This window comes from Gossypium hirsutum, chromosome A11, assembly GCF_007990345.1.
Source record: "Gossypium hirsutum isolate 1008001.06 chromosome A11, Gossypium_hirsutum_v2.1, whole genome shotgun sequence".
NCBI lineage: Eukaryota > Viridiplantae > Streptophyta > Magnoliopsida > Malvales > Malvaceae > Gossypium > Gossypium hirsutum.
This window is the reverse complement of record NC_053434.1, coordinates 121,838,832-121,850,297: the sequence shown is the minus strand read 5'-3', so window position 1 is coordinate 121,850,297 and position 11,466 is coordinate 121,838,832. Positions and strand designations below refer to the sequence as shown.

The 11,466-nt window shown below is 28.3% G+C and overlaps 1 protein-coding gene across 2 annotated transcripts; it reads left to right on the top strand.

Moving 5' to 3' along the window:
- Nucleotides 1-347: 347 nt before the first annotated feature.
- On the top strand, nt 348-3,755 carry LOC107923328 (uncharacterized). 2 transcript variants are annotated; one of them, XM_016853533.2, is made up of 3 exons: nt 401-850; nt 3,023-3,476; nt 3,605-3,755. In XM_016853533.2, the coding sequence occupies exons 1-3, from the start codon at nt 433-435 to the stop codon at nt 3,606-3,608; spliced, it is 876 nt and encodes a 291-aa protein (XP_016709022.1). In that variant the 5' UTR covers nt 401-432; the 3' UTR covers nt 3,609-3,755. The 2 variants fall into 2 exon arrangements, with proteins under 2 accessions (XP_016709020.1, XP_016709022.1); XM_016853531.2 differs by having other exon boundaries at nt 348-850; nt 3,023-3,755.
- The last annotated feature ends 7,711 nt before the right edge of the window (nt 3,756-11,466 follow it).

Here is an 11,466-nt window from a genome sequence, read left to right as displayed (position 1 = left end):
ACTTTTACTATAATATATATATAGCACTTGTGGAACAATAACAACAATGTTATTTATACAAACAATTGGGGATTGTTTTGATTGATTTTTCTTAACAAGATCAACATAAAAGTTTGAATCCCTAAATGAATCTTATCTTTTTTATAACAGAATTAACGATTTGATATTTGTGAGATATTAATTTAACTTAAACTCTAATAAAAAAAATGAAACAAAACAAAGAATATAGCAACTTTTGAGTAACAATTCTTTAATTAAATGCCTTTTAGCTTTATTTTTCTTCATTTATCTTTTTTTGGGTCCCTTTTTTTTTCTTTCAAAAATTAAAAATAATAAAAAAAACCCAATGCAAAATAGTATCAATACTTTAATTTCCATCATAAATATTCCCCCCATTAATTTTCCAAAATATTGCACCACTCACTTCCCTACATGAGCAAAAACATGATGATGGTCAATGCCAAAACCAATTCATTCCTCTTCAAAAATCAGTCCCATAGTCCCATGGATCAACCCCATCATCATCATCATCATCATCAAAGCGGTGGTTTTGTTAGCCGAAGGGGGAGCCGGAGGTCACCTAATGGGGCAGATTTATTCCCAACGTCACCCGACGTTCCGCGTATAGGGGATGAAATCTTCCATGCGGCTCACCCGCAACATCCGTTATCGCAAACGCGGCTCTCGGACCTCTTCACCTGTGGCGCTTGCAAGGAGTACGGTGCCGGTGAACGGTTCACTTGTTCGGAATGTGATTATCAACTCCATGATTTTTGTGCTTTAGCTCCTCCTAGTCTTAAGAGACATCCAATCCACCCTCTTCACAACATCATTTTGATTCGTAAACCTGGTAATTTTCTTTCCTTTATTACTAGTCTATTTATTATCATTTTAGATTTTTTATTTAATACATTACTTTAAAGAAATTTAAAAAAAATGGGTTAATTATGTCTTTCATATATCAATATAATCACCTTAATCAGCCATAAAAAATTAGTTTAATATCTTGCTCTTTGATTATCTAGGTTAATGCACTCAATTGAAAATCTCGTGTGTTGCCCTAATGCTTAGAATATTCACTGCTGTATGTGTAATTTGGATTCAAATTGCACTAGTCAATTAAGACTTTATCTTCCTCTTGAAATTCACAATAAATTCAAAAAAAAAAGGGCCTAAATGAGTTTAATGAGTCACACCAATTCCATTAGTGAAAGCTCCAAAAGATTAATACAACTAAAAAACATTAAAACAAGAATAAGAATAATACTTTTATTATAATTTTTTATATTATGTCTTTAAAAATTATTTACATTCTAAAAGACCTGCCCACTAATTAAAAAAATTACTTGCCTAAAATATTTAAACTATCCTATATATAGTAGTGGGAGTGATAAATTCTAGTTGAAATTAAAAATTTTGAATCTTTGTTTATAATTATTGTCAATATTTAATATTAACAAGGGTTGGATATAGGGGTAAGGCACATTGTATTTTCAAGAGAAGAGCATATTTTCAAACATTAGAAAATATTATTGAAATGGATAATCATAAATCCTAAATATAAACCGTACCATCGTAGGTGACATTTTCTAGATTAATTAACAAAATATCCACTAAATTCTAGTTCCAATTAATAAACTTTGAGAAAATAATGCAATAGTTTAACTAACTATTAAAGGCTAATGAATTTCTAAATATACATAAAAATACATTGCCTATGGAAAGATGCCCTTCTTTTTTTTTTATCTACTTTTATGAATGGTGAAATATTAATTATTATACTTTTTATTTAGTTCTTGTATTTTAATTTGATCAATTTTAGTTTTTGTATTTTTTGAATATTTGACTTTTAGTTTCTGTATTTTTCTAATTTTAAAACTTTCGTCTTGATGCAAATGGTAATAGTTAAATCCATTTGATTAACTCTTACTACTAGTCCTATACTATGCATAAGGTTATAGATTCAATTAATTTATTCAATTTGATCAATCTTAGTCCATATAATTTTTAAAATTTTGAAATTCCGATTTTGACACAAACAACAACCGTTAAATTTATTAATGAACTCTTTTGTAAATAGTATGTGGAAATAACAAGCTGGCATAATATGTTATTAGATTTGTGCATGGGTCAGGCCACCCGGCCCGACCCGAAGGCCCGCCCAAAATGTGAGAGGGTTTGGGCAAAAATATAATCCTCATTTAAAAAATGGGCCGGGCCTCGAGTAAGGCATTTTTGGCCCAGTCCGGGCTGAATTCACTAAAAGACAAAAAAATCTGCCTTTTTTAAAAAAAAATATTATTTTCTTGTTGTTTTCTCCCTATTTTTGCTACATTTTACTATTATGTTGCTACTATTTTGTTGTTATTGTTTGGGTATTGTATAAAACTTATTTTATTGTTAATTTTGTTATTATTTTAAAGACATTTGTTAATTTTGTTATTATTTTAGAGGCATTTGCTTGTTAAGTTATAAATATTTTTTAAATTTTATTTTTAATTTGTTGGGAAATATTTATTTTGATGTTTTATTATTTTTGATGTATTATATATATATTTTAAAATTATATAAAAAAATTATAAAAATTAATATGGGTAGGCTGGGTCTAGCCCAGGTTTTAACATTTTTATCCGGGTAAGGCATGGGCAAAATTTTAGGCTCATTTTTCGGGGGCCTGAATTTTTAGTTGAGCCGACCCAAGTTCAACCTGGCCCGACCCGACCCATGCTCACCTCTACATGTGATCATATGTTTGTCGCATAAAATTTTGAAAAATATCATAACTTAATGAAAATAGTAACTATTGTTTGGTTAGGATTGAAATTTAAAAAATTGAAAAATTTAAAGACTAAAAATGATTAATTCAAATGCGAGGACTCCAACTTTTGTCAAGTTGTTTATTTGAATTCAATCAAATCGAATATTGAAATCTGCTAAATTAATTAATTTTTTTTGTTCAATATATCTTATTTTGATAGTAAAATAATTAATAACTTTATGATAAAACTATTCAATGTTTCAGTTAGAAGTGGAATATTGAAATCGAGGTGCGATATTTGTGCCAAGCCCACCAAAGGATGCGTTTTCAAATGCAATGCCTGTAGTTTCCAAATGCACCCATGCTGTGCCATGTTATCAACTGAAATTAACATCTCGGTTCATCCGCACGTGTTACGGCTCCTCCCCTTGCCGTCAACCGTTGACCCTTCTAGTTTCTCATGCGGCGAGTGTAACCGCAAAAGGTCAGGGAGGGTTTACCATTGCACCACATGCGATTACCATCTCCATGCAGTTTGTGCCAAGAACATGGTGAATGGGCTTCAAGCCAATGGTATCAAGGGCATGGACAAGCCGAGCATGTTAGGGACTGCCGCGAGGCTCGCATCTCAAGTGGTGATCGAGTTCATCGGAGGGCTGATCGAAGGGCTCGGGGAAGGTGTTGGGCAAGTGTTGGTTCAAACCGCGGTCCGAGGAAGGTGCTACAGTAATAGATCATCTAGGGCTACATAAAATGCTCCTAATTAATTAATTAAGACTATATAGTATTTATTAATTGATATTTCTTTGACATGTTGGATTTTTATTTTTATTTTTTGTTTAACAGTTGATGGGAGCTTGGGGTTTATAGTTTGAAGATGGGGAAGTGTTGCAGCTATTCATATAGGATTTGATTGTGTCAAGAATTCTTATAATATTGAAAGTATGTTTCTTTTGTAAATTATTTTGTATATTCAATGTAATTAAGTATTGTTGAATGGGAAAATATTTTCAAGTATTGTTGATAAGTATCTAAAATTTTGAATTTATGTGCAATTTTTTTATATTATTATTTTATAATTTTGGAAGGGAATTTGGAGTAAGAGATCATATAACAAATGTTATTATAATTAAAACCAATCATTATAATTAATAAATTAAATAATTAATTCAACAATTAATTCCGCTCAAACAAATTAACTAACTGCGCAAATTACGTATAATTGTCAATTGAGTCTTAGCTCGATTGACATTGGTAATTGGTAGGAGAATGTGGGTTTGAGTGCGCTGAAACGCATTATTCTCTTATTCAAGAGTTGGGAAGGGGTTATGGGTAGTTATAGGCCTTGTTTCGAAAAAAACAGATATGATAAGAACCTATAACAAGATTATGTTAAAAAAAATTTGAAAAGTATAATAACAAATTTAGCTTTAATGTTTTTATATTTTTTTGTCGATTTGACCCTTATTTTTTTAGTTAAATTTGACTCTTAACCTTTTAGAAAAAGTCTAATTTGACCATCAACCTTTCAAAAAAAGTCAACTTGCTACTTTTTTAATATACATATTGACTAAAACGGTAAATTTTTGAACATGTCAGCTTGTATGGTAATCAATGTGTGCTTCATGTTAGTTTTTTCTAAATTTTATAAACTTTTTATATTTATTTTGAATTTTGAATTTTTTTATTTTAAAAATATTTTTATAATTTTTATTTACGTAACATATAAGGTAAATAATGTTATATTAGCATGAAGTACACGTGAATTATCATGTAGGCTATCATGCCAACTTCATTAAAACATTAATATTTTAGTTAGCATTTTCGTTAAAAAAGGCGATTTAACTCTTTTTTAATGTTTAATGGCCAAATTTAGCTAAAAAAAGAATACAAACAAAATTGACGAAAAATATAAACGTTAAACACTAAATTTATCATTTTACCAATTCCAAAGATCTAAAAATAGTTTCAATTTAGTATGAACAACTAACCAAAAATGATCCCAACCTACCATATTAGAACCCAAGATAAATTTTGAACTCATAATAACGTGACTTGAAAAAAACAGCGAACCTAAAGCAACCCAAATCAAATGTACCAAAAGTTTCAAAGTTTGAATAAACTAGAACTAGATTAACTCGGCTTGAAACCGATCCAACTCGACCAATTGATCTATTTTTCTTTGCAAATAAGATTGAATTGCTTGTATTATTTAAAATAATAAAAATTTTACTTAGAAAATTTAAAAATAAAAAAAAATTATATTTATATATAGAAAAAAATTCAAGAATTATTAAATTTTCAAGGAGTATTTAAGCAATTAAATTTCATTAAAGCGAATTTTTTATTCGTATGTGAATTGGGCCTTTGTGCACCTACTCTAATGCATTTTCTTATTAATATTGGGCTTATTTTGAGGCCTCGCATTTAAAATAACTCTTTACATTCAAATTATTACATTGTTGCTTCGAAAATATTTTAAAAAACATTAATTATTTTAGTGAAACACATTAATAATAATGTCAAAATATTTTCTATTAAAATTTATTCATTAATGGTAATAGGTGGAGTGATAATGAATTTATATTTTAATGCTATTGAACATGTGTTCGATCTTTAAATTTATAATTTTTAAATCTCTTATTTAAATATGATATAAAAGTATAAAAAGATAAAATTGTTATCAAAATAATATTAATTATATAATTTAAAAGAATCAACATCTCTATAGTTTCATAACTGAACTGGTAACCCAGTTAAGAATGGTACCAACGTAGTAAAGTATTTAAATATAAGTATTAAATTAAAAGTTAGAACCTTTTATGGGTCGAGTTTATATTAATTTTCTTACATTTATATTTATTAGTAAACAAATAGATATAAGATTAAAACGGTTGAATTAAAAATTAATAAATTATTCTATGTATTATAATATTTACTATGTTTGATCAGATTTTTGGAATATTTTATTAATAATTATTAAAAATATTTTGTTAAATGATGAAATTGTAGCTTATTGATCTCTCATATTTTAATTAATTGATTGGTATATATATATTAAGTGAAGATTGTAATTGATACTTATAAATACTAATAAAATCAGAGCATTTAATTGTGAAATTCTGAAATCTCCATTTAAATTTCCACAAAACGAAAAAAAAAAATCTCAACCTCAGTTTAAATTTCTTAAAATTGGGTGATCAAAACAGGAATATAATCATAACTGGGTGACGATTTTTATAATTTACCCTATTATTTTCACCATACTTTTTTTTAAACAATTTTTCACCATACTTAAAACTCTTAAATATTATTATTTTTTTCATTATAGTTTCAAATTCAAATTTTTTTTCTACAACCAATACATGAGATCCCTGTGTCATAGGGATCAGATCAAATTAGTCACTCTATTGTTAAATGAATCAATCTAGTCCCTATACTATTAAAAAGAATCAAATGATTCCAATTTATAATAGATTAAACATTTATTGTATAAAAATATGTTAAAAATTATTTTTTCAATTACAGTTCAATTCCAAATAAAAGATTTAATTTATAGAACCATTAAAACTTTAAAAATATCAACTCTGCTAAACAATAAATTGTATTTTTTAAAACTAGTAAATGTTAACTCTATTTTAACTTGACCTTATTTGATTCTTTTTAATAATATAGAGACTAAATTGATCCATTCAATAGTAGAGAGATTAAATTGATCAGGTACCTATAATAAAGGGGCCTCTCAAGAATTTGACCAATAAAAAAAATTAAACAATATCTATTAACATAAGTCAAGGTGATATATAAAAAAGAGAAGTACATTTTAACAAAAAAATAAGAAAAGGAAAAGTATAAATTAATGCATCACTTTTCTTAAATTAAATGTAAAAAAATAATTAAAATAATAAACAAAATAATCTTTAATAAAATATTAAAAAAATGAGTTAAACAAAAGAAATAAATTAACGTGAGAAGACAATATGTTATATGAACTTGGAAGTATTCATTACATTGGATTCCCTTTGTCACTTTCTCTGACATACACACTATACCTAAACCATTAATGGCCATCTCTATCTCCATCTCAATGAACAAAGTGTCGAAAATGGGTCATATTCTTCTTTCTTTCTTTTTCAATTACATTTAAGCCCATTAAATTACTAATAAGTTACGTTTTGGTCATTCAATTTTAAAAGTTTTCATTTAAATCACTAGGCTGTTAAGTCATTGTTGTATGACATTCTCTGTTCTCACTGCCTACACCAATTGAAGGCTCCCCTTCCCCTTTTCTCCTATAGTTAAGTTTTTCTTTTTCTAGAAATATCTTTAAACGTTACAAATTTGCAAACAAAATTCAAACAATTTTCTTCTCTGGTGTTTGACATTTATTGTCAAATTCGCTTGGATATAAGGTTATATACTTCTATTCGTCAATGAGTATTGATCTATTGTACTGATCGGTGATTTGTTAGAGGTGGAATGTGATAATGCTCTGGTAGTGAAAACTATTTTAGCTGGCGGTGTGGCAAATAGTAGGATGTTGGAGCTGCGACTGATTCATCATTTCTTGAGTTGTAAGGAGTGTACATTCTCGACATATTTCCAAGGACCACAATAAAATTGCTGATCATATGGCTAAATATGCAAGTTCAACGTACAATGAGATGCAAGTTTTTCACTTAATAATAGACTGTTTTAATGTAATCACTTTTATGTTGTTTCCTTTTACCAAAAAACAAAAAAATAAAAGAAAGTTAACATAATATAAACTTCAAAAATGAGCTATGCGAGACCAAACTTGGGATTTGATTTGAAACTTAAAACTTATGCTTGATTTATATTTTAAACAAGCCTTTATTATTAATTTTACACAAACAATTTTTTTAATATAATATTTTTATTCAAATCTTCTTAAATAAGTTTCGAGTCCCATATACATAAAGAAAGTAGACTTGCATTAAGAAAATATATTAAAAAGAATTAATCTAAATTTCCATAATTCATTAGGTAAAGAAAATCCAACTTATTATCTTTAAAAAAAAATTCACATTGTTTCAAGAATTTCAATGCCATATAATATCTTAAAAATAGAAACATCATTAAGAAAACAATAGAACTTTTTTTTAGGGTAGAAAACAATAGAATTATGATGGAGAATGGGGGGAAATTTTTCCCCAAATGAAGGAATTAGGGTTAGGTAAGTATTTGGTAGACTCCATTCTAAAATTCTAATTTTTTAAAAATAGAATGAACATATTAATTTTAATTTAAAAATTATTTATACAACTATACTAAAATTATTTTATATGATTTATTATATTTGTTGACACCATTTTTTTGATGAAAACGGGGTCGACTTGGATTTAAAAAAGAATGAAAACGGGAGTCGCCACCAATCCTTTTTTGACGAGGTGTGATCGGGTCACCTCAAAAAGTGGTTGTTTTTAATAAATGATTTAATTTTATTAAAACAACGATTTTGGTCTACGAAATTCAGAAAAATGAGTTCGGGAGCCGGTTACGCACGAGGAAGGATTAGCACCCTCGATACGCCCAAAATTGGTACCTAGTTGATTAATTAGTGTCTTAGTGTCGAAAATTGAAAATTTGAAGAGTTTTAAAAAATACGATCCTTAAAAGAAAATCTGATATCGTGAATTGAAACATAAGATTCTCTTGTTCCGAAGGAATATCACATCCAGCACGTTAGGACACGATACTCTAAACCATCGAAACCAAGATCACCTTATAGTTTAATGAAACCATACTTTGAAGCTTTAAGAGGATATTTGGCTATTTAGTCAAACGAGAAATCGAAACCCAGCACGTTAGGGCACGTTTTCTCTAGTTTCCAAACGCGAAATATTGCCTTATTTAGAAAAATTTTCCTTTTGGTGTTTAGTGTCAATGCTTGACAAAACAATAACGAATACGACAAGGTGAGCAAAGTAAAGTGAGTAACAACAATGCAATAGGCAAAATGAAATGACGAGGCGATTACATAAACAAAGCATACAAATAAATAAATAGAACTAACATTTAAAAAAGGCACAAGTGTACACGAATAAATAAACAAACACCAAATAACAATGATGACAATAAATACACTTATGTAAAAATGTATATGCATGTATAATTTAAAGCCATAAAATAAGAAATGCATATAAATTATAGAATATGAAACATAGATAAATATATACATATATATAAAATCGGTAAGTATTATAAAAATAAAAATGTAAATGTGTTTATATATATTTACAAATTGTGATAATATAAAATATATGTATGTGAATTATAAAATATGTGAAATATACAAAAAGCATTTTTAAGAATATAAAGAATATATATAAGTATGTATATGATGTAAAATATGCATAAATATATGTAAGTATATAAGAATTATGAAATATGAAAAATATATTTAAGTATGTATAAGTACGTATATATACATATATATGAATTAAGATGTATGTATTTATGCTTATACCTATGTATACATAAAAATATGAGATATAAAAATATAAAAAAGTATATTTATAATAAATGAAAAGTATGTACGTAAATATATTATAAAAATGTATCAACAATTTGAAATTATGAATATTAAAATATTTTAATATAAATAATATATAAGATGATGACATATATATTCAGCGATATTAAAAATCCATATAACATACATAGAACATATATAGTATATGCATACCTTAGAAATGATAAGAATGATAATAAAACTATTTTCTACACTACATAAATACATACACATATATATATATAAACGACAGTATATACAATATAATATTAGAAATATATATATAATAGTGTAAAATATAACTAATAATATTAAAATATATACAATGATAATATATATAAAAGATATATGTATATATAATTATATAATATAATATTAAAATATAATAATACGACATAAAAACATGACACAAATAAAGTATAGTATTAAGAACACATATATAATACATGAAGAATATACATAATACTAAAATATTTAGGTAATATATGCGTATATTAAAAACTAGTAATAATATTACCGAGGTATATACAAATATGTCAAGTATATATACGTATTATAAATATATAAATATATAACAAAGCATAAACTAATAAAAATAATAATAATAATAATAATGATAACATTGGAATATAAAGAAACAAACATAAGATTAATAAAATATTAGAATAAAAATGAAATAAAAATATTAAATATGAAAATATATATATGTATACACGTACATAATAAAATATATACTAATACATAATAGTAATACTAATACTAATAATACTAATAATATAAAAATAACAAGGATATTTAATAAAGATATAAAAATAAACGAAAAAAGGACTAAAATTGAATTAAAAACAAAGTTGTGGGGCCAATTTGAAATGAAAACAAAGAAAAGGGACTTAATTGTACGCGCGTGAAACTTTGGGGGACCGAAACAACAATTATTCCTTTCCATTAAAACGCAGCACATTGGCGGGGACTAAATCGAAAAGCGCGAGAAATTATAGGGCCAAATTAAAAACCATAAGAAACTTAATTGTGAAGCATCAGAAAAGCGGAAGGACTGCGCGCATAAATATCCCATTCAAACGAAAACACGCGGATCCTCTAGCGGGTCGGGTCGGATGGGTCGGGCATGGCCAAAACGACGTCGTTTTGGGGCTTAAGTGTAGCCCCCAAAACGACGTCGTTTTGGAGGGCTATATAAGGCCTAAACTAACCAAAAAAAAATCATTTGGGGAGAGGGAAAGAAAAAAAAAGAGAGAGGGAAGAGAGAAGGGAGAGAGAAGGGAGGGGAATCCGGCCAGGGGCCGGTCACCGGACGGCCACCGGAGGCTCGCCGGCGCCGGCGCCGGCCACCGCACGCGGTGGCCGGAAAAGGTAAAAAAATATATTTTTTTTTTATTTTTTTCTTGTGTTTTTATATATATTAATATTTATGTATGGAAAATAGGTTTAGAGAACGAGACAAAAAAATAAAGAAAAAGATTACCTTATACTTGTGGTTTTTGATTTTTTTTGACAACTTTGAACTTCTGATTTCAGTGTTAAAATCACGGCTTGTACATGTGTTTCATTCTATCTTGATTATTGATTTTTTTGAACATTTGAACGAATGTTAAAACGAAAACAGAAAAGAAAAAAAAAACCCCTATTACAAATGATAGATTTCGACTTTTAAAGCCAATATATTTTTTTCGTTCCTTTTGTTTATTACTTCCCCCATCATTCGCATGTTTTCTTTGCTGTTGTGTTTGTTCTTGTTGCAGGTGGTGGGCACGGTGGAGCAGGTGGGAGTGTCAGACGCGTGGGGCGTGGTGGCCAAGGCTGAGGGGCATGGTGGCCGACATGGTGGCATGGAGAGCTGGAGGTGTGGCAGATGAGGAGGCCACGTAAGGCATGCGACGGCCAGCTAGGGTTTGCTGCTGAATTTTACTGAAAAATATTTTAGATTTTGGGCCATTTGGGCTTTAGGATTTTGATTTGTTTGGGTTTAAATTTTGGGTCAGAGTTTGGGTTTGTAAATGGGCTGTTACTTTTGGGTTTATTATTTGAGTTATTTTGTTGGTATGGGCCCGGGCAAAATGGGCTCGTACAGCTGCCCCTCTTTGCTTGTTGTCGTGTAACGAGAACAGAGCAAAGACTAAGAAGGCCAATTTTGCCCGGTCTCGCCGAGTCTTGA

Bases quoted from the DNA above. Each gene is read 5' to 3' on its own strand.
- LOC107923328 (XM_016853531.2), top strand. From the start codon at position 433: ATGAGCAAAAACATGATGATGGTCAATGCCAAAACCAATTCATTCCTC. The intron at 851-3,022 runs GTAATTTTCTTT...TCAATGTTTCAG, and splicing joins CATTTTGATTCGTAAACCTG to TTAGAAGTGGAATATTGAAA.